This window comes from Tursiops truncatus, chromosome 4 (assembly GCF_011762595.2).
Source record: "Tursiops truncatus isolate mTurTru1 chromosome 4, mTurTru1.mat.Y, whole genome shotgun sequence".
In the NCBI taxonomy this organism is placed as follows: Eukaryota; Metazoa; Chordata; class Mammalia; order Artiodactyla; family Delphinidae; genus Tursiops; species Tursiops truncatus.
Genome location: NC_047037.1, coordinates 6747694 through 6771486, shown reverse-complemented (window position 1 = coordinate 6771486; position 23793 = coordinate 6747694). Strand labels below are relative to the sequence as shown.

The following is a 23793-nucleotide window of genomic DNA, read 5'->3' as shown; positions in this document are numbered from 1 at the left end:
CTCCAGATGCTCTGCCTACCTATTTTGTTTTCATAACGTGTGTGTGTTGGTTGGGACCCTGAAAATCCACAAATGTGCGTCTTATGAGAACACGGAAGAGAGGCATTGCTATGTCCTATCCCTCCTGTCTTAAGAGAAGAGCTGTCTGTGTAATGTTTTCCTGTCTCCTGCGTCCCAGACCAATTTTCTGTCAGCACACTCAGCCAGAGACGAAGCGGCAAGGCTGGAGGAGCGCAGGGGCGTGATTGAATTTCACGTAGTGGGCAATTCCCTGAACCAGAAGCCCAACAAGAAGATACTGATTTGGCTGGTGGGGCTGCAGAATGTGTTTTCCCATCAGCTGCCCCGGATGCCAAAGGAGTACATCACACGGCTTGTCTTTGACCCGTAAGTTGTGCTCTGCTCTTTCTTCTCCCTTTTTTCCCTCTTCTTTCTTTCTTTTTTTAAAAATTTTTTGGCCACGCCACATGGCACATGCGATCTTCGTTCCCCGACCAGGGATTGAACCTGTGCCCCTTGCAGTGGAAGCGCCGAGTCTGAACCACTGGATCACCAGGGATCACCTGTCCCCTTTTTTCCCTTTTAAATGAAAGAGGAACTACTCAGATAGCCGTAGTCACCCACTGAGTCCTGCTGCCTCTTGTCACACTGTGGATACACAGTGGCATCACGATAATTGCCATGGCTAAAGGCATTACGATTAATTTTTCAACAGTTTGTCAATTTTTTGTTAATGAGGCTTTGTATTTTAAGTTGCTGGTGACCATCCTGTGCATCATTCATTATAGCAATGAAGGAATATATAAACGCTAAGAAGGCGTCTCATTTTTTTCACAGTCAAAATATTCTTGATTTTGGTATCTTAACTAGATACCATTGTTGCCAGGGTCTGTAAACCCTGAGAAGATTACTGGGGTATTAGACAGGTTAACTTTGACAACCCATTACATTAAAAAAAAAAAGAAGCAAAAAACAAACAAGTAAACTTCCCTACTTGAATGTATTTTAACACATGGAACCCAGTAGCCTATGTGCATTGTGATCCATGCATGGGACTATTCAGAGTGACGTTTTAGACAGAAGGCCTGACAGGATTCTGGAATGCAGGTTTTAGCAAAAAACCTGGTTGTACCTGTGGATTTGGTTTTCTTTTCCACGTTGTTTCCGTGCTGTTTTTGAGTGAGACTAAACTCTTCAGAAACACATACCATGTTTGTTCCTGCCTTTGTGTTCTCCCTCTGGACTCCCACTGTGGGTCCGTGGGCATCAGGGGTGGCCCTGTTGCAGCACCAGTCAGCACCTCCCCACACGCTTTGTTCTTTTTTTTTTTTTTTTTTGTGGTACGCGGGCCTCTCACTGTTGTGGCCTCTCCCATTGCGGAGCACAGGCTCTGGATGCGCAGGCTCAGTGGCCATGGCTCACGGGCCCAGCCGCTCCGCGGCATGTGGGATCTTCCCGGACCGGGGCACGAACCCGTGTCCCCTGCATCTGCAGGCGGACTCCCAACCACTGCGCCACCAGGGAAGCCCCACTGTGTTCTTTATTTGTAACCTCAGAGCCTCCTTAGGTGGCTGGCCTTTGTCCCCACGGAAGCTCTGGTGCCATCTCCGGCAGGCAAGCTTGCTCTAAAAGTCCACAGTAAAGAATGGTCTGGCGAGATGGAGGAGGTTTCCGTGGAAAAATCAAGAAGAAACAACCCCCTGCTTTTCCTGGCTGGTTCATGAGGAACACCCCAAACAGTATATTTGTATAACCAAGAGAAGTAAAACTTTGACATAATCTTATTCTTTCAGGAAACACAAAACCCTTGCTTTAATTAAAGACGGCCGTGTCATTGGTGGTATCTGTTTCCGAATGTTCCCATCCCAAGGATTCACAGAGATTGTTTTCTGCGCTGTAACCTCCAATGAGCAAGTCAAGGTAAGCGTGACCCAGGAGCATCCTCTCACTGCATGTGTGTGTGTGTGTGTGTGTGTGTGTGTGTGTGTGTGTGTGTGTAGCGTACACGCTTCCTTGTATCCACAGTCAGGCTCTACCGGGTTTTGTTGGACCTGGGCGCAGGGTCTGGGGACACCACACAGCCCCTGGTGCAACTCAGGCAAAGTTTACAGCAAGTGAAGAGATATTTGAAAACACGTCTCAGTGTTACTGATCATTTCCACGTGCAGACGTGTCTACACACACCTGGGGACAGTGCACCACCAGAGGGGTGTGGTGCGATGTGGATTAGGGAGATGATTTAGGTGACTCACACCTCAGAAAGATTTCCTATGACCTTATGCCTAATGGGGGACAAGGACTAAAGAAATTCTGTCGGGGAAGTCATGGCATTTGAATAAATTTATTACTGAGTTTCAGAAATATTCATGCAGGTTTGGAATGTGGGTCTTTCTGGAGTGTGTGTGTGTGTGTGTGTGGCTGATTTGCCTTCCCGATTGTACTTGGCATGGGTCCCTTCCTCCCCAGGAGCCAGACTGTCTTATTGATAGTGTGCTTGGCATTGCAGTCTGCCTGGAATAAATCAGATTCTCAGTTGTCAGAAAGATTTAGATTGTGTTGTGTCGTCCTCTGCTGCTTTTGTGAAAGTGGAACCAGAAATGTGTCTTCAGGCTATAATTCATTTGGTACTTTGGGAGCCCTAAAATCACGCAAAAATACGGCAGTTGGTGGAAAGATAAGTAGCTCAGGATTTGATGGCCGCTGAGAAAAATTATTGGCAGGTCTAAGGCAACGTTGTCCAGTGATATATAATGCAACGGGCAAATGTGAGCCATGTATGTGATTTTGAATTTTCTAGTAGCTACATTAAAAGAAAAAAAGAAAATAGGCAAAAATAATTCTAAAACATTGTACTTTCTTTTACTCAGTATATCCAAAGTGTTGTCATTGCGACAGGTACTCAGCATCCAAGAATTATTGAGACATTTTACATTCCTTGCTTTGTACTAAGTCTCAGAAATCAAGAGTGTATTCCGCACTCACACCTGTGTCAGTCTGGACTAGCCACGTTTCAGGTGCTCACTGGGCTTGGACAGTGTGGGCCTAAGGGCATTGTTGCCTTCTTCAGCTACAGTGAAGCAATGCCAGTTACAGAAACCAAAAATGGATCTCTGGAAGGAATCATGAGCTGCCTGCCGGCTGAAACCAGGGCCATGGGTGCTTTTGGCTTCATTAACAGCTCTCCTCTGTGTAATGGTCACGGTGCCAATTAACAGCTGCTGTGGTTTCCTCTCACAAAGCACAAATGGGGCTTTTTGTCTTTGACTCACAAGGACAGACAAAATTCATCAGTATCAAATTCATCATTCTGACCGGAGAAGGTGAGGGCCCACATCTACCTGAAACCGATCTCTGGCTCTTTTTCAAGGAACTTTGACTCTATATCTTTAGATGGTACTGTTGCTGTGCTTATCACAGGTTTATTTCCCCCTAGCCAAAGTGAGAAACAGTAAGTGTCCGGAATTTAGGAACTTACTTAAAAGAAAAATTTGGTTTGGCTTTTCATAGGGAGAGGAGCTGGAAAATATGTCCTTGGTTTATAATTTCAGAAGATTGCCTAATTTTTGTTTGCAAAGAAAGCTACACCAAGCAGCTTGTTTGGAAAGGTTGGTTAAGGTTGCCTTGGACACTTTTAGGATACCAGAGGGAAACTAAAGCTGTTTAATATGAATTGGATGCTTTGTCTTATTACTTCCCAGAAGGGCAGTGTATATTTTTTCCCCCAAACCATGTAATTTTCTAAAGACTTGAAGGAAGGTGGCCAAACATTACAAACTGAGTAGGGAAAACTACAAGAAAAGCCACCTTTTGTAAGTGACTTAACTGGTTTTAGAAAATGAAGGTTAATCTTTCAAAACTGGATAGAATGGATGCATGTGATGGAAGTCAATTCTGGTGGCACTTATTTGTGAAAACAGAAAGTTCGTAAGTGGAGGTTTACAATTTTGATTTGAGATATTAAAAATCTTGGCTAAATGTTACTTTAAAATTTGCACGTACTCAGTTTGGAGACTAAGCTTATATACAAATTCCTGTGAATGCTTTAAATAAGATTTGTAAGTGAATTTATCTTGCCCAAAACACATGCAAGATAACATTTGAGAATTTACTTAAAGCTCCTCATCTGGTTTTGGAATAGCTAATCTAAGAACTATTTGCGTTTGACATTATATGCAACTTTAAAGTTACATGGCTAATACTTAATTTACCATAGTAAGTAGTTAAATAAACGCTGAAGTTACCAGGTGGATTTGGAAAGGAATCCTTTTGGTGATAGTTGAAAATAAAGGCATACAAAGGAGGGAAATAGTTCTGGGGTGAAAAATCTAAACATTTGCATATAATAGCTTAACACTGTTAGTGCCTCTTTAACCAAGGAAGTACACAGAGAGGATTCAAGTTAAAAGGCACAGTCCCTACTCACAAGCAGTTGGAATCTGGAAAATTTCTTTGGAGAGATGACAGATTAGTGGCTGTTGATGAAGAATACCTTATGCAGGTTTTGAGAAGCTATTTACAAAAGAACCATTATTTTTCTGCTTGAGTAAAATCCTTGGATTGTGGGTGAAGGGGAGAAAATGTATAGTTCTATTAGCTGCTTACAAGATGGTGTATAGAGTGAAAGCCTAACTCTCTTCCATCAACCACATCTAGGTTAAACTCACTTCTAGGTTAAAGTGAGTTTCATCAGAGGACACATTTCTTACTGATTCCTAGATATTACTGTTCTTGTGCACATGCAGTAGCCAACCCTTCCCTTTTCTCCAGTTTTTTCCCCCCCACTTTTCTTTAAAAATTATATTTAATTACATAGGTCAGGCACAGATACATTTTCAGAGAAAGCAAAAATCCCATGCCCCCTTCCCCCTGCTGTCCAGTCATTGTCAGCCTGGTGTGCATCCTTCTAGTTGCTTCTCTATATTATGTACATGGACATGTACCTGTCTGTGTGGTGTGTTGTTGTTTACATAACTAGAATTCATACTGTACATAATTGAAAAAAAACCTTTCCATTATATCTTAGGGATCTTTCAACTTTAGTACATAAACGTGGTTATTTAAATGTATATTTAGATCAATTAAAATTAAATAAAATTTAAAATTCAGTTCCTTAGTCACTCAAGTCCTCGGTAGCTGCATGTGACTAATGGCTACCATATTGGATAGCATAGATGAAGAATATCTCCATCGTTGCAGAAATCCCTACTGGACAATGCTAATATGGAACTACTTTATTCTTTTTATATAGATTTGCCCAATGTAGACAGACCATAATTTATGTAACTGTTCCCTATAGAAGACATTCATATTTATTTCCAGTTATTTTCTATCACTAACAGTGCTCTGTTTGGAAATGATTTCTGGACACTGAAAAGCGGCATCGCTGTAGGAATGGCTATGGCCAGAGTCTCAATTTAAAAACTTACTTCCAGATCACCCTTCTCAGTGGGCTTACCAATTTACACTTTCACCAGTGGTGCTGGAGAGTGCCATTTCCCTGGGTATTGTCAACCTTAAAGAAATTTGCACATTGCTGAGTGAAATATTGCATCTCGTGATGGAGTGCTCTGATTACTATTGGGATCAAACATCTTTTTTTTTTAATTTCTTGGTTATATTTATTGCTTGTTCCTTTGATGGTTTATCTTTTTTTGTATTGATCCTATTGAAGGTATTATTTATGCATTCTTGATGTTAATTTTTTATAATATCTTGTATATCTATACCGTCCCATTTTGTCATTTTGTTTATGTATCTTAAATTGCTTATGAAATCTGTAAAAGAAGTTTTAAACTTTGAAGTAGTCTACTTAATAATCAGTCTTTTGTGCTTTCGCATTTTATATTTTCTTTAGGAAGCCTTTCTATATCCCTAGGTTATAAACCCACTTTCCTGTACCTTTTTATAATACTTTTGTATAGGTTTATTTTTCCTTACATTTAGATTTCCAGTCCGTCTTCTTACCACTTGACAAAACTTCTTTAAGGCTTAGCTTACACATCTTCTTTTCCTTCTCCCTCTTAAATATCTTATAGCCTTTTTCTCTGTTATAGGTACAAATACATCACTCTGTACCAGGGCTGTGCAATAAAAATACATCTGTGAGCCTCAAATGCAAGCCACATGTGTAATTTAAAAATCTCCAATAGTCGTATTAAAAAAAAAGTAGAACGAAACAGGTGAAATTAATTTTGATATTTTCTATTTAACCTAGTGTGTCCAAAATACTGCCATTTCAACATGTAATAAGTTTAAAAGTCATTAATGAGAGTTTTTTCCCCTGGTGTGTATTTTACGCTTGTATGTCTCATTTGGACTTGTCACATTTTCATCGCTCAAAAGCTACACATGGCTAGTGGCTACCATATTAAACAGCCAGTTGTATATGTAATTATGAGTTCTATATGTCTATCTTCCCCATTTTACTATCTTCTCAAGAAGAAAGAGATTTCATTCGTCTTTTTATCCGAGTTTTATTCAAACTCACAATGTGTCAGTGTTGTGATATGTTTGGGAAAAGCTAACATGTCCATGGGTAATATCAATGGAAGAATAATTTCCAGAATAGGGAGATGGTAATACACTTCTCCTATGTACTGGGCAGACTGTCCCTGAATATTATTATGCTTGGTCTTGGGATCCATGCTTTAGAAGGGTATTGTTATACAGCTGCGGTCCCCAACCTTTTTGGCACCAGGGGCCAGTTTCGTGGAACACAAATTTTCCACGGACCGTGGGAGGGGTGGGGGGAATGTTCAGGCGGTAATGCGAGTGATGGGGAGTGATGGGGCGCGGCAGATGAAGCTTCGCTTTCTTGCCCGCCGCTCACCTCCTGCTGTGCGGCCCTGAAAAGTGTGACTAGATTGAGAAAGGGTCTTCCTATCATGCCATATGAAGAACAACTGAAGCTTGGCTTCGTACCTGGGAGGTAGGAATGGGCATGGGTGAGGGAGGATAATTTTCAAGGGTTTGGAGAGTTGTTAAAAGCAGGGACCAGTCTTTGTTATTCTAGGAGTAGAACTAAGGTCAATAGGTAGAAGGAACAAGGGGTCAGATTCTCAGGTGAACATAGGAAGAACTTCCCAACCATAACAGTGGCTGAAAATTAATTGGTCTAAGGACTGAGCGAGCACCCTAAACTGGAGGTGTTCTAGCAGCTCACGTTTCCAAGGTAGATGGCAGGAGACTTCTGGTGTCACATGGGATAGAATTAGACCAGATGACTTCCAAAGATCCTTCTCCCCTGTGGGCCTGTAGTTAGGTCCATGATAACATACCTATGAGCGTGTTTGAGTTCTTTAGAAAAGCGTGTCACCAAATTCTAAAATATTGATGTGAAGATATTTGTATGTGGATGCTTGGGTTTACCTTCATCTTCTTTTTATGAGATTCTAAAACCATCCCTTTAAATTTATAGATTTTTCTTCAAGCATTGTACATCACCAGGAAATCTGGTACTTACTTTTTTTTTTCATATTTCAATCATTAATTTATTTAACATTGTTCACATATTTAGTTACTTCCTAATGTCTTCTGACTCACTCAGAGGTTCGGGGCTTCTCAGACTGCTTGGAAAGGTCTGATAAGACCAAGTTGAAAACCCTATGTACATGATGATACAGTTCTTTGGAAGGGCTGCTGATTTGTTGTATGCAGGAAACACCTGGATTAGTTAATATTCTAGTAGAGATCAGCCTTTCTCATTTACATTGCTCTTTTCATCTCAGGTTCTCAAATACTTTAAACATAAGCAGAAATTCATAATCAGTATTTATTCCAAAAACCTCTTTATTAATATTCAATGTGTAATCTCTAGGACTGAATGAGAAGCTTGTAGCCTTGGTGTGTTCTTTTCGAAGAGCCAGAAACTTGTATTTTCAAAAGATGATTGTATCTCCATTCAGGGATTTTGAATTTGTTTGGTTTTACAGCTCATTTTCAAAGTTCAGAAATGCAAGAAGGGTGTTGGTGTTATACTGGCAATACATACTCCTAAATTTGCCAACATTTCCCAGTGAAAATATGGGACTTTCTTTTCTCCAGAACCTAATATATTTGTCTGCATACTGACTTGCCCACAGGGCTATGGAACACACCTGATGAACCATTTGAAGGAATATCACATAAAACATGACATCCTGAACTTTCTCACCTATGCAGATGAATATGCAATTGGATATTTCAAGAAGCAGGTGGGTTTTTTCACGTGCAACCCTGTTCTGTCGTTCCTTTTCTTAATATGCACTCAGGTAGCTTTCATGCAAATAAGCACCCACCCTCCGCCCCCCACTGTTTTCTGCTTATAAGAGGAGCATCCATTTATTTTGCAAGCCTTAAGCCAGAGGTGAGCTTCAGTCTGGACTAGAGGGTATGACCAACACATTGTAAGTACTAAATAAATGTTTGTTGAGTGAATGAATGAACGTCATCTATAATGTGCTATCCCCAGGCTGAGGAGAAATTCCCATTGCTGGGGGACTAGAGTTCTCCATGAATGAGAGAAACAGATTCAGTCTCTGGCAGACCTTCATTTATGACAGCAGAGAGGAAATTATGATGTTTACAAGGGGTTCCAGACCATCCTGGTCCAACAGCACACAGGCGGCTGGGAGCTTGGCTGCTTCTTAGTTCTTTCTGTCAGAAGTTTCCATCTCAGCACTCTGAGGATTATACTTTGCTACATATTTTTTAATAGTGCTCTGTAATTCTAAATTCCTAAACATTTTCCATTTACTTTTCTGATGACAAAAGTAATGTATAGTTACTGTAGAAATTTTGGAAAATGAAATGAAGCACAAAGAAAAGAAGAAAAACTGCTTGTAATTCTACCACCCAGAGAAATTTACTGTTAACATTTTGACAGATACTCTTCTAGTATTTTTTCTCTGTGTGTGTTTGTCTGTATATAAATACAAAAATTGGCTCATTATTGCATGTAATGTAATCACTTACGTGTTTAACTTAATATAGTCTGACTTTTCAAATATGATTTTTGATGCTTCTCTGAAATTTTGTTGTATAAATGGAGAATAATTTATTAAACCAATACCACATTTGGGGGACATTTAGGTATTTTTTTAAGTAAGTGTCCATGTGTGAATGTGCGCTTCCAGAAGTATTTAAGATTTTGTTATGCACTGCCAAATAATTTCTCCTCTTGTCAGCAATGTATAAGGGAGCTCAGGAAACAAGTTCATAATTGAAAAAAATATATATTTTTTTACCGCTTTCCTAGGTGACAAATTGTGCATGTTTGCATTTATTTGATTATTGTGAAGTTTGACTTGTTTTTCCTTGTTCATTGACCCTTTGTATTTCTTCTTATTTTGAATTGCCAATTCATTGCATTTTGCCTCTTCTTCTATTAAAATATTTATTTTCATATTGATCTATGAGAACTCAGATATATAAAGATAGTAACCTTTTATTTTATGGTTTTTCTCCCGTTTGTCATTTGTTTTTCCACATTGCTTATGGATTTTTTTTAATGTACAGAATTTAAAAGATTTTATTACATACAATCTATTAACCTCTTTTTAAAATACAAGTCCTTATATGATTAGAAAGCTTTCACTCCTCTGATGGCAGATAAGTAACCTCCTATTTATTTTCTCCTCATTCTTTAGGATGCCTTTGTGACTTTTGTAATAAAACTCACTAGAGAGAACTCAATGGGTTTGTTTTACTGGGGGCTTGAGTGTCAGCTTTCCTAGGCAGTAACAACGTTGTAGAGAAGAAATCTCAGGCATGCTTCTTAAATGACTTGTCTGTGGTCCTCTTTGAGGCTGATGTCAATAATTGCTTGGAAAATAAGTTTTTGCTAAAAGAGGAGGCAGGAAATTTAAAGTCCAAGTAATTTTCTGCAAAAATTTGAAATAGGCACCATAAAGAAAGTCGTTATAGATATATGACTATATGCCCTGTCTAACTATATTATTACAGCTTAAAGTATGTAAATTAATATACTGCAAAGCGTTAATATCACTGAAACAACCACTGTCGTGATGGTCTGGAAGTTTGTCTGTTTTTTAATAAATTTATTTATTTTATTTTATTTTTGGCTACGTTGGGTCTTCGTTGCTGCGCGTGGGCTTTTTCTACCTGGGGGGAGCGGGGCTACTCTTCGTTGCGGTACGCGGGCTTCTCATTGCGGTGGCTTTTCTTGTTGCAGAGCACGGGCTCTAGTCACGTGGGCTCAGTAGTTGTGGCTCACGAGCTCTAGAACGCAGGCTCAGTAGTTGTGGCGCACGGGCTTAGTTGTTCCGTGGCATGTGGGATCTTCCTGGACCAGGGCTCGAACCCGTGTCCCTTGCATCGGCAGGCAGATTCTTAAGCACTGCGCCACCAGGGAAGCCCGTCTGGAATTTTTTTGCCTGTCAAGTAGGTGTTTCATTTCCTCGACATCAAGGTTCTTATTGCTATATTTTTGGACAAATTTTGCTTTCAGAATTTAGATCAATGTTAGTTATTGATTTGTGGAGCATCCTAGAGGCCCCCTGTCTACTTTGGGAGAAATTGTGCAGTTTAATGCAAAATTAAACCTTATTTTTACTTAATAGCCATTTTTGTTAAAGACTTTTTAATATTATTTGTGTTTTACTAGGTTTATTTTTTATGTTGAATTGCTTCCTATTTGCACAGTTGATTTTTGATGTTTCTGAACTTCTTGGAAGGGTTTCATGCTAATTCTCCCCAGGATAATAGGATGAGAGCTTGGACCTGTGCTGGGCACCAAGACAGGCCTAGCACATAGTTTGCACTCAGAGAGGATGTTTGATGCACAGGCCTCTGTATAAATGAAATTATTGACTTTGCAGGGTTTCTCCAAAGAAATTAAAATCCCTAAAACCAAATATGTTGGCTACATCAAGGATTATGAGGGAGCCACTTTAATGGGATGTGAGCTAAATCCACAGATCCCATACACGGAATTTTCTGTCATCATTAAGAAGCAGAAGGAGGTAAGTACGTGACTGACTTGGGGGAACCCGACTGGTCTGCGCAGACCAGTCTCTTTTGGGGTGAAGTGTGCATCACTGGGCTCTGTGGGTGTGGGTCTGCTGGGTACCATAACCTCGGTTTGCTCTGTTTTGTCTAGGTTTCTTCTTTGAAGGTATCCTTTATCTTCTCTCTAAATCACCACTTCTAAGGGGGTCAGTACCTGTTACATTGGTGTAAAATACAAAACTTGTAAAATATGATAGTAAAGCTTAATTTCACCTTCAAGGCCTCTTACATGCTGGCCTCATGCATCCTTCTCAAACCCGCCTCTTCATTTCCCTTTGTAAACTACTCTCCAAAGGCTGTTACTGATGCTTTAACCCTCTTGCTTGGTATCTTCATCCTTTACCCACTTCCTCTCCCAATGCATGTACACACACACACACACACACACACACACACACACAGATGGGACCACTTCCGCCTGTTTTCCATTCCTCTTCGAACTTCTTGAGCACTAGTTTGATCCACTCATTTGAATTTCAGTTAGTCATTACCTTCCATATTTATCTTAGTTTGTATTCACCTCTCCTTCTGCATTGCACGTTCTGAAGGCTTATACTTCCAAATAGTAAGTGATTTGTTATCTGAAGAGGACTCTTTTTTTTTTTTGGCCGCACTGCATACATGCGGGATCTTAGTTCCCCGACTAGGGATCGAACCCACGCCCCCTGCAGTAGAAGCGCAGAATCTTAACTACTGGACTGCCAAGGGAAGTACCAAGTGATTTGGTATCTGATGCTGGGGTGAAGTCTTTTATGCATATGAACTAAAAGAGAAGCAGTAAAGGAAAACGTTGATAGATTTGACTACATAGTAATTTTTACATTTCTCTAGGTCAGGGAAAAGAAACATACGGAGATCTTAATTAGGGGAGTGTAACAGAAGCCGTTTATTAAATGAATGAACTTTATGTGTTAAGCCCAGGATCATCCCCTTGGTCCCCCTAGTTCTTGGAGTTCAAAAACTGGGAATTTGCACCTGGGTCACCCCACATCAGTCCCACTTGATACTTCAGTTATTCATTCGAGTGTACTTTTCTCTAGCGAGTAACAAAAAAGACCTCTGCCTTAAACCTGTCTTTGTTTTGTGGTTTCTGCTCATTTCCCTGATCCCAGTTCTTGGTTACTTGTCAGATGTCACTGACATAACAGATGTAAAGCTCCTTACGCAGTGTCTGGTGTATAGTAGGTGCTCAGTAAGTATTTTCCTTTTACTTGAAGTAGCTCAGAGTTGTTCTTATGCTTCCCGTGGAAGTGAGCAAAAGGCTTTTATTAAATTAGAAAATAAAAACAACCTCTGTTGTTTCTTGGTCAGAGACGTCAGCCTAAGACAGAATTCCACATAGGGTGCTTGGAGAGTTAATACAAGCACAGCAGGCTCCTCTCCCTGTTCTCCGCTGGGCTTAATGAGCAGGTCTGAATTCGCAGCCCGTTGCGCAGAGCTATTTTAGATGGCAGCAAAGCCTCAGCTTTTGAGAAGACAGCGCCCCATCCCCTTCCCCTTTCTCTCCCCTTGGATTCCTCCCCCGCCACCTCCCTCTCAGCCTCCAGCCTTCCCTAATAGGCGCACCACTGAATGCATGAGAGATCGGAGGTCGCCCTAAGAAGGTGTTTGGATTCACGTAATATCTTCTTCCACAGAATTCAAGTGATTTTTACAAGTGTCATTTATTCCAGCTCTGGAAACCCCCTTGGGGAAGGTAGGAACGAATAGTGGGAAGGAACAAATTGTAGGGAGATGGAGGGTCTTCCCCGCCGTGGAAGCGTACAGAGCAGTCACTTGTGGTTGTGGTTAGCAGGGGTGGAGAGAGAACCAGTGCAGTTGCACAGGTGGAGCGGTGGGTGGGAGCTGAGTGCTGTGGGGAGTGAGGACTCCAAGGCAGGGTGGGATGCAGCAGCCCTAGCATCATCTCACATCTTCGGAGGTGGCGTCATGGGACACGTGTCTAGACGGGGTGGCCTGGAAGGGAATCAAGCATGAGCAGAGATTCAGAGCCCAACATAAGTGGATTCATGGGTATCTGCACACCTGGGACCATAGGCGTGTGGGTGATGAAGGCTACTACTTGAGGAAATGTGAACAGGCCGTGAGCAGGCAGGACTGAGTGTGGGTGTGTCTGGGGGGCTGGGAAGTGGGGGTAATTCTTAAATCTCCATTCACATGTGAGGCTACGTGAGACTGGGCTTGGAGGGGCCAAAGTAAGAGTGAGGAAAAGCAATGGGATCTTTGTAGGAAGACATGCTAAAACTTGGTGAAATATTAAAGATGGGGGAGTTGCCCCCAATTTTCTGTTTGGGAAGACTAACACCAACAGCAGTGGAATGAGAGACGGATTTGAGTAGAGAAAGATGACAACATGGTGATGAAGTGAAGATATTTTCTAGGGAGGTGAAGATAAGAGACTGGAACGGAAGTGAAATGTCTTTTTCTCCAAAGTGATCCTCAGAGGTGCAGAGAGGTTGCGAAGCCCCCCGCACCCCACCTCTATTACCAGTCACCTCAAGGTGCTACCTGAGGGTATGGAAGCCACCTGCTAGGCTGTCACATTTGAGGGCATCCTTGGTGAAGAGAAAAAACTTTCAAAATTATATTTGAAATTATATTTTCTGAAGGCCTTCATATAAGAAATTGTCATTGGAATTCTTTCTTTAAAAAACTTTTTTACTGAAATGTAGTTGGTTTACAATGTTGTGTTGGTTTCAGGTGTACAGCAAAGTGAGTTATACACATCTATTCTTTTTTAGATTCTTTTCCATTATAGGTTATTGCAGAATATTAAGTATAGTTCCCTGTGCTATGCAGTAGGACCTTGCTGTTTATCTATTTTATATATAGTAGTGTGTATATGTTAACCCCAAACTCCTAGTTTATCCCTCCCCCCCATCCCCTTTGATAACCATAAGTTTGTTTTCTGTGCCTCTGAGTCTGTTTCTGTTTTGCAAATAAGTTCATTTGTATCATTTTTTTTTAGATTCCACATATAAGTGCTATCATATGATAATTGTCTTTCTTTGTCTGATTTACTTCACTTAGTATGATAATCTCTAGGGCCATCCATGTTGCTGCAAATGGCATTATTTTATGCTTTTTTATGGCTGAGTAATATTCCATTTTATGTATGTACCACATTTTCTTTATCCATTCATCTGTCAATAGACATTTAGTTTGTTTCCAAGGATTCTTTTTAAAAAAGACTTGGACTTAAAAATAAATGCAGAGCATCGTTTTAGATATGCTCTGTCCCAGGTGGTAGCCACTGGCCACACGTGGCTATTGGGTGCTTGCCGCATGGCCAGTCAAAGCTGAGATGTACCGTAAGTGTAAAATACACTCTGATTTTGAAGACCTCGTGTGAATAAAAACATGTAAAATATCTCATAATTTTTTTCTCTTGAGCATATGCTGCAATGATAATATTTTAGATATATTGGATTAAATAAAAATATATTGTTAAAATTACACCTGTTACTTTTTTTTTTCTTTTTTTTAAAGTAGTTACTGGAAGATTTTCAATTACATGGGTGGGTTACATGATATTTCTGTTGGACAGCCCTGAGTAGATTTACCAGGAATGTATGTTGCCAGTCCCATTCATTTTATGAAGTCCTATGTTTAATTGTTAAGGTTATGCATTCATGCTATGGCATTTACCAGCCTTATGTCTGAGATCAAGCAGTTAGGAGCTAGAATTTTTTTGTTTTCCTTTGTGAATTCAATTAATGACTGCTACTGTTTTGCGTTTTCCAAAATTCAGTTATGATATGGTTAATCTCAAGATGGTGAGTTGTGAGGGCTATTTTATTTTATTTTTTCCTTTCCTTTTTTAAAGGGAAACTGCTCTGGAAATAGTTACCTCAGGGCATTAGGAATTATTTTATAAAACAAACGGACACCTCTCAAGATTCCCTAATCAGTTCTGGTGGCCCCCATCCTGGTTGTGTTGCCTTTGCTCATTAGAGCTGCGTTTTGGTTGCAGACAGCATAGGTTGGGGCTCAAGCCTTGAAAAATGTGAATAATAGGAAAGCCGTCCTCCCAGGCTTTGGGGACTTCGTGAGTTTGTCTGCCCCTCGAGTAGAAGGGAACAGTTCCTGGTCATGGGATGTGAAGAGGTTCTGACGTTGCCTGGGCTGCTGCGGCTGAGGCTCCCGGGGAGGGGGCAAAACATTTGGCGCTTATACTAAAGAGGACAGTGGGCCCTTGGGGCAGTGTGTTCTCTCAGTATTGGCTTCTTTTCAATGGAAGGGAACAAGTATTCAAAGGCGGCTGGGTGAATGACATTAAAGGCATGGTATAATAGAATGCTTTCATGTCTTACTGTTTAATAGCATTCACCCTTTTGTTTCCTGAAGACTCAATTTTGTTAGGAAAATGACTCCATAGACTGACTTAAACTGTGGCCACAGACTTCTGTCACTAAACGTATTTTCTTCTTGTGCTTTACAGATCATTAAAAAGCTGATAGAAAGAAAACAAGCCCAGATTCGGAAAGTCTACCCGGGACTTTCCTGTTTTAAAGATGGAGTCCGGCAGATCCCCATAGAAAGCATTCCTGGAATTCGTATGTATAGATCTTCTTCTAAAAGCAAAACCTTTTGGTAATGCCATGACAGTGTTGGAAACAGTTATACCAGAATGTAGTGATTTGGAAAGCTTCCTCCCCTGTCTGTCTCCATTTGTGTTATTGTAGTCTTTAAGAAGGGAGCAAATGCTTTCCTTTTACATCTTTTCTCTGTTGCCCAGTGCAAACAAACCGGAAGAGAACTTAGTTGACCTCTTGTTGTAGCTGTTAATGTCCGTCGGTTATGAGAGCCTGTTATTTGTGACACCGTGCTGGACACTCCCCATATGTGACCTTGGTGGCAGGGAATTCTACTCAGAGGGGAAGGTTGAGTCTCAGGATGGCTAAGCCCTTTAGCCTTAAACAGCGCATGGCCAGTGAATGTCAGGAATAGTAGCAGCCCCATCCTGGCCTCCTCGAGACATCTTGCTGTTGGTACCCTGCCTCACTGCCCTCCTGGGTGCAGCCTGCATAGAACTGTGCTTGGGCTGAATTAGTTTCCACAACCCTCTAAACAAGATGATTGCAAAGCATATACTTCGTTTCAAGTTCCCTATTTTAGAGTAGTTTTCCCAAGGGTTCTTCTCTGTGAGTATATTAGAGGTGAGTTGTATTGGGTTAAAACAGCTGTTTTTGTAGATCAAAAGCTATGAATATTGGTACTTTCATTCGGTTCAAATCCAGGATCATCCAGTATATTGAAGATTTAGTATAAACAAAACCAAAGCAAACAAACTAAAATTCTCCAGAGAAAATAAGACATTACATGGGCAAGATATATTTCTTCATTACAGAGTATACCCTACAGCAGATCTTACTTTCCTTGTCAGACCTGGAAATTTTGCTTCCGTGTATTATCTTATTAATAGCTCCCCTGTCACTGGATGCCTACATGTGCCAGGCATTCTTCTGTTTGTTTGTTTGTTTGTTTTGTGTGTTTTTACATATATCAACTAATCTCAAAAGGAATCACATCAGCTCAGTTTTGGAGTTCTGTTTTATAGGTTGATAAACAGAGGCAAAGGTTGACTAACTTATCTCGGGTACATTAGCTTTTAAGGAGAGAACAAGAAATCAGTCCTGGTCGATTGGACTCCAGGCTGTGTCTTCTTTCTGCTACAGTAAACCATCTTGCATTACAAGCAGGGTCTGCCCCAAATAAACTAGAGACCAGGACAGAGTTTGTTCCAACCTAAAACAACAGCTTAACTCTTTCACAGGGTGATTAGCAAAAACCGTGACTTAGGGTTTTAAAAAAATACACACCCACAGTACCAGACGTATTTGTTTTTTATGCTTTCCTCTGAAAGGTTGAAGTTCCTGCTTTAAAAAGTACTAACAGACAGAGCAATGTCAGTCTTGGAAATGTTTTGTATTGTTAGGTGTATGAGGAAGTAAAGAATTAACTGTAGTTCAGTTCAGACTCTGCAGATATAGACATTTATTGAGTCGTGGCTATAATTTATTGTATTTTTGATAACTATTAAATATGTTATGCTCTTGACCAAAAGCAGTTCTCATTCAGTGTTTAATTTTGTTGATATATAGGAGAGACAGGCTGGAAACCGAGTGGAAAAGAGAAGAGGTAAGTATGATGGGCCAGAGGATATTAATGCAAGTGTTCTTTTTCCCCTCCCAGAAACTTAGAGAAAACAGGCAAACTGATTGTAGTCACCATCACACCACTTGTTAGGTTTCAGTTTTCATAAAAAATTCTGGAATGGTTCTAATTTTAAGTTTCTGTAAAAATGAGCTGGAATCACTTGGCAAGAGAAGAGAAAACTAATCATTGTTCCTTCTTGTTTATTCTTTTCCTTTCAAGTAAAGAGCCCAAAGACCCCGACCAGCTTTATAGCACCCTCAAGAGCATCCTCCAGCAGGTGAAGGTGGGTGTTTTGTTTTCCTTCACCTCATGCAAATATTTTGAAATGATTTCCCACATGGCATTTCCATATTAGATACCTTACTTTTTTCTTTACCCAAGAGCCATCAAAGCGCTTGGCCCTTCATGGAACCCGTGAAGAGAACAGAAGCTCCGGGATATTATGAAGTTATAAGGTTCCCCATGGGTAATGCCATTAACATTTTCTAAGTATAGATTTAAAACTCTCTGGATGGCGGTGTGGGGGACAAAGGGGTGCCGAGGTTGATGTGCACTCTTCTGTTGTAGGGTGGAGGGCCGGTGGAATCAGAGCAGGAGGGGTAAAGGGGAGGGGATGGCCGTGTTCATTAGGCTCCCGCTGCTGCCCTGTAGCGCCCACACCATCGATGCGAGCTGCAGACAGCACTGGAGATGAGAGTCAGCTGTGTGGACATAACCTTGATTATATTCAGTTTGGTTGCAAATGGAAAAACAGCAGCTTGTTCTCTTGATATGCTTGGAGAGTCTGAGAATTTTTGAAGGTAAACAGACGAAGTTAGATCAAGCCGCTTGACTGCTGTACTCTTAGATGGAGAAATAATCATTAATGCAGCCCTTGATTTTCCACGCTCTTGAAGGAGACTGAGTGTCGCTAATTATACTCCTATTTTAAGCTTGGTCCCACATCCCCAAACAAACAAAAGAAATGCCTTTAGAAATGTAGAATTGTGGAATTTGCTGCTGTGTCTGCACCAGGCTAAAAGGAATGATTAATTGAGTCAATTGAGAATCCCCAAATTAAACTAATTTGGCATTGTGCAGATGACAGACCACGAGCTGAATTTTTTTTTTTTTTTTCCAATCAGCTGTGTGGCCATTTTTCTGGAGAGGGCCTGTATCTTCTGTCCCTTTTCTACCTGGTGCTAAGAAGGTATTAAGATGTGAAAGGAAGAGTGAAAGGGATCCATTAGCTCCCCGATAACAGAGTTATTTGTAGATTTTTCTGTGGCATTATCACACGAATGCTCTACACAGTGGTGGTAATGATTTCAGTAGTCTCTGGTCCTTAAAGTGGACACACATCCGTACGCTTTTCTTTCCCTTTTCTATCTGCCTCGCTTCTGTGTATTTCAGTACATGAAAATCAGAGTAAGTGTTGAAGGAGTGTAGAATTCTGAATGGAAGGCTGACTTGGGAATCAGTATTTCCCAGGATGTGAAAAATCTGCTAAAACCCTTTAAGTCCATTTCCAAACTTACCTGACCTTGGCATCCTTGTCACCTGGGCTGCCTCAAGTTCTTTTGTGAAATGCTCAAGGGAGGTTGCGTGAGCCTGGGGAGAACGGTTTTCGGCCCTGTCCGTGTGCACTCTGAAGTCCTGCGGTGGCAGGTCCAGTGGGTCCTGTCTGTCATAGCCAACTCCCAGCCTGCCCTCTGGAAGCTTTCTGCTTGGTCCAGCCAGAGAAGGGTGGGAACCTCGCCAGCCGGACACCACTTGTGCGCACAGCTGAATGCTCGTGAGGGGACAGTTGACCCCACTGAGCAAGGCCAGTGGTGGGCTGAGGTGTGCGTAAGCAGCGTTATTGAAAACAGTAGATGGTGCTCTTTGGTTGGAGCCATGCTTTGTTTTCTTGGGATGCCCTTGCCCCGAAGATGGTCATGTCTTTGAGGACAAGACTGACAATTGGTAATTTCACTTTTTCTGCCATTGCCTTCATGGCTTTTTCAAAAAACATTTCTTCTCTTCCCCCCCACCCCCATGCCCTAAAAAAACCTCTTTTCTTCCATATGGATGAGATCCAACCTGTTTCGTTAAGGAAATGGCATTCAGTACAGCGTCTGAGGTGTGGCCCAAGCTTCCCACACATGGGGAGCTAGGCAGGTAGGCAGGGCTTTCCTATTTACCCAGAATTCCCAACTTTTGGGGATTTAATGAGTAATTTAGTGGTGTCTCCATGTTTGTTTTCACTAGTGTTCAGTCACCTTCTTTTGTAACCCAGGCCATTTGGTCAACCAAAAGCTTCTAAGAAGGCCAGAGGAAGGAAGCTGTTATCTATAACTTTAGAATGGAAAGGAAATAGAGAAAGGAAACATGCAGTTGGTTGTAATTATTCAGAAAGCTCCAAACACTTTCATGATTTGTTTCTGCTGTATTTGAGGCTCTCCCCATCGCTCCTTTCCTCCCGCCTTCCAAAAACTAGTGGGGAGAGCTTTTGTGTAAACTTCTTTGTGTCAAGTTTCATTTTTTCCCCCTTTACTTTTTTTTTTTTTTCTCTTTTGGTCACACGTCTCTTCCTTCTAAACATCGTAAACATGATATCAGGCAGCATATCCTAAGTGGTGGGCATTTAGGTGGGAGGAGGGTAAGCATCCAGTTTTACCCAGAGAGGCCGGTTCCACTGCTCTTTCTTTATTCAACGAGAGCACCTCTTCAGCTGTTCAGTTACACTCAGGTGACACGTTTACTGGGCTATTTGTCAAGCCTTTGTGTAGCTTAATACTTTTCAGTTTTTCTCTCCCTCCGAACTATTTCAGTTAGAGAAGAAAGAAAATGGAAAGTTGAATTCACAGATGTGATGACATACTTCTAACCAAGATAGGCTTTATTTAAAAAAAAAAAAAGGCTTTAGTCAAAGGAAATAGGTGAAAGCAGATATTTCCTATTTTTCCTTTGGAGTTTTGTGGTAGATTAGGATTTTGCTGCAAATGAATTTCTCCCCATTTTGGGATGTTGCACATAAGTTTATTTATCTTATTAAATGATAATCCCAGTGTATTTGGTTGTCAGTTTCTCTCCCTCTGGAAAATTTGATAATATAGTGGGAATTTGGGTTGTTGGTAGTCAGAAGTATTTCTTTAGTGATTTTGACTTATTTTTTCATGCAGAGTTTATATAATTTTTTTCATATTCTTTTCCATTTTGGTTTATTACAGTTCCCTGTGCTATACAGTAGGACCTTGTTGTTTATTTTATATATAGTAGTGTGTATCTGCTAATCCAATTTAACAGTTGATATAATTTTTTTTTTTTTTTGCGGTATGAGGGCCTCTCACTGTTGTGGCCTCTCCCGTTGCGGAGCACAGGCTCCGGACGCGCAGGCTCAGCAGCCATGGCTCACGGGCCCAGCCACTCCGCGGCATGTGGGATCTTCCCAGACCGGGGCGTGAACCTGTGTCCCCTGCATCGGCAGGCGGACTCTCAACCACTGCGCCACCAGGGAGGCCCTAGTTGATATAATTTTTAATGATAGAACCAGACTTAGAGACAACTAGGGACCTATAAGTAGACAAATGTTAGCATCTTCTAATCTTCGTGGAATTCTTTAAATTGGTTCTGAGAGTGAAGATTAAAGAAGCCTCATTATATTCTTACAAGTTTAGATGAAGCATTGTTTTCCTTTGTAAAATAATTTAAAGCAAGTAGATATATTGGGAAAATATTCTTTTTGACAATTGTCTCGCAAGGCTTACTTGCTTTAGAAAATAGATTATTAAGTAAAGTTTGTCATTCTTATTTCACTGATGGATCATGAAACTAAATTCACTGGAACCATTTTACATGCAAGGTCACTGGTATATTTGCAGATGTATTTATGATCTGTTTCTCCATTTTAGTTCTATCTCTACAGCACCAGAACAACTGTGAATTTAGAGAAACAAACTCAGTCTGATTGTTCTGATTTAAGTAATGAAATGATTCGATACAAATGTTCCACCTGCTGTGCTCCATGTATAGACAAAGCCTCTTCTGTATAATTCTGAATGAAGAGCTAACAGTACTTAGTTCATCGTACTTATTGCTGCTAATCTACTTAGCTTCCTCGTGCTGAAGAGGGGATTGGGCCAGATGACTAATAATGGTCCCTTCAATGTTAAAACACTGTGATTTTGCACAGGATACCCTCACAAAAGGAAGAACATAAGACTCAAGAACTGTTTTCCTTGATCATATGAATTTCTCTTAAAGAAAGATATTGGGATGGTGAAAATGTGATCAAACTGATGACATAGATTTCTTTCCCCGTCTCACTTTTGTCAGCTGGTTGGTTTAAAAGGAGTCAAAGATGGCTAATATTTTTTTTTCCTGTGCAGATCTGAAAACCATGAGCGAACGCCTCAAGAATAGGTACTACGTGTCTAAGAAATTATTCATGGCAGACTTACAGCGCGTCTTTACCAATTGCAAAGAGTACAACCCCCCTGAGAGTGAATACTACAAATGTGCCAATATCCTGGAGAAATTCTTCTTCAGTAAAATTAAGGAAGCTGGATTAATTGACAAGTGATATTTTTTTTCCTCTGCTTCTTAGAAACTCATCAAGCAGTGTGCCTAAAGCATGGTTTAGTTTTACAAAGAATTGGACCTAATGTATTGAAGATACTTGTAATAATTAGCACTTTTAAAAAACAAACAGAAAACCTCCTCTTAGCTTTTCAGATATGTATTTAAATTGAAGTCATAGAACATTTTTATTTTATGGAATAGATTTTAATCTATTCACTACAATTAATGTCAACTTTCTATGGCATGTCCATTAGCTGACTATTCAATAATAGATGATCAGGGGTTTCCTCAAAATTTGTATATGAGGAAATTGCACATAGTACCAAGATTTGGGGGAATGCAGAAAATTTTCAGACCATGAATGTTTCCCTTTTTTTCTAATGGAATGTGAGAGTTTATTTTTATTTTATTCTGAAGGACTTTAAAGGAAGGGATGCATGATAAAAAGCCCGTAAAAGGTGAAATATGTGATGTTTGAAGTCTCATGGTAGACTTTTTATATATATTTTTAAAAAACACTCATCTAGGTGAGGTGCTTTGAGCAGTTCTGAAAAAAATGCAGTTCCAGAAAGCGACTACTTTGATTCCTAAGGAAGAAATTCTAAATAGTGCAAACTTTTATAAGCATCTGGGTTTTTGATAATTCTGTCTACCTACAACAAACTTGTGAGTGCATAACCACTATTTTAATGATTTCTTTCTCTACACGAGTGTGTAATACTATATTTGACTTTGCTTATGCAGGCCGTAAGTTCCAAAAGGCAATTTCCTGGGCCACAAAGGCATCCATTTGAAAACACCTGAGATGGAATCAACATACTTTAACAAAAAAAAGATGTATAATCTATTTAATGTATCAAATTTAGTGAATCCTTGTTCTATTAAATAAGGATTTTTTGCCCTTTCTACAATACACACAACCCCCCTGATACTGTATTTATGAACATTTTTCCTTTTGCATCTCCAGATTATATTCATTGTCGGAGATGAATTAAATTACCACCAAGATTTGCTGTCAGTATTTTAATACCTACGTTGGTATATATACCCAGGGTAATACTATCCCACTAAAATCCATCATACAACCTTATTAACCCGTCTTGGGATTCCAGCTTAGTGCTTGGATTCATTTCCTGATTAACACTACATTGAAAAGTGGGACGTCCGCCATCCCAACTCTGAGAGAACCAACTCATGTAAAACAAACGAAGGCCACCTTGATGGTCTCGACACTAATTTTTATGATACAAATTTATAAACTGATTTTTGTAAAGGACTAGGTTTAAAGGTATATTTAACTTGATGTTTTCTATCAGCATAAAAGAATTGAAATGATTATTTGATAGACATTAAACACAGTTGCCAGAGATAATCTGCATGAAGGAAAAAACCCTGCAGATGGCTGTGAAGTTGGAAGGATTGTTTTTAATGTGTAAGATATATTCAGAATGCTCACAACTGAGAAATGCCTCAACTTTTTAAAGTATAAGAAACCACCTTGTGTGGCATCTGGATTTCTAATGAAGAAGGATGATACAGTTTGGATTAAGTAACTTGGACTGGTTTTCCACAGTGCTTTGTACTGGATCTGCCGAAGCATCTGGCCAGCTTGGTATCCTGTGAAAGTTTGTTATTTTCTGGGTAGACATTCTTATAGAGTATTGTCTTTAAAATCAGATTGTCTCTTCTATATTGAAAGCATTTTTATGTTTTCTAATTTAAAAATTAATATTTTCTTATAGATATTGTGCAATAAAGCTGAAGTAGGATGTGTGGTTTTTGCAAATGCTTTAACAGCGGATAAAATTTTACATTTGTAAAATTAATATATTGTACTGGTACAAAATAGTTTTAAATTATATTTTAAAAAGCTCTTAATCTGGTGGTGTGTTTTCTTCTGGCAGATTGAGTTTACAGGGCGAATGTACGATCTGTTTGATGACTGATTACATCCTTAGTTCTTAGGTCGTAAGCATGTCGAGGAAGGTGTTCAGAATTGTTGCATTTGTGTGAAGTTTCAAAAAAATTCACAGCCCATCAGTGAGAGATTTTCAAGAGGAGAGACACTTACTGTGTCTCTGGAAT

The 23793-nt window shown here is 40.1% G+C and overlaps 1 protein-coding gene across 4 annotated transcripts in view; it reads left to right on the top strand.

Annotated features, from left to right (window-relative positions):
* Positions 1-23586, top strand: part of KAT2B (lysine acetyltransferase 2B) — a 103060-nt gene extending 79474 nt beyond the window's left edge. For 2 of the 4 annotated variants that reach the window (XM_019934432.3, XM_073803666.1), the window contains exons 10-18: positions 179-387; positions 1794-1920; positions 8082-8192; positions 10818-10961; positions 15449-15563; positions 17112-17148; positions 17386-17449; positions 17548-17632; positions 21516-23586. In XM_019934432.3, coding sequence (XP_019789991.1) covers positions 179-387; positions 1794-1920; positions 8082-8192; positions 10818-10961; positions 15449-15563; positions 17112-17148; positions 17386-17449; positions 17548-17632; positions 21516-21709 — 1086 coding nt within the window. In that variant the 3' untranslated portion in view covers positions 21710-23586. Of the gene's footprint in view, positions 1-178; positions 388-1793; positions 1921-8081; positions 8193-10817; positions 10962-15448; positions 15564-17111; positions 17149-17385; positions 17450-17521; positions 17633-21515 lie in introns of all 4 variants that reach the window. The other 2 variants (XM_073803664.1, XM_073803665.1) reach the window with 2 other exon arrangements.
* The last annotated feature ends 207 nt before the right edge of the window (positions 23587-23793 follow it).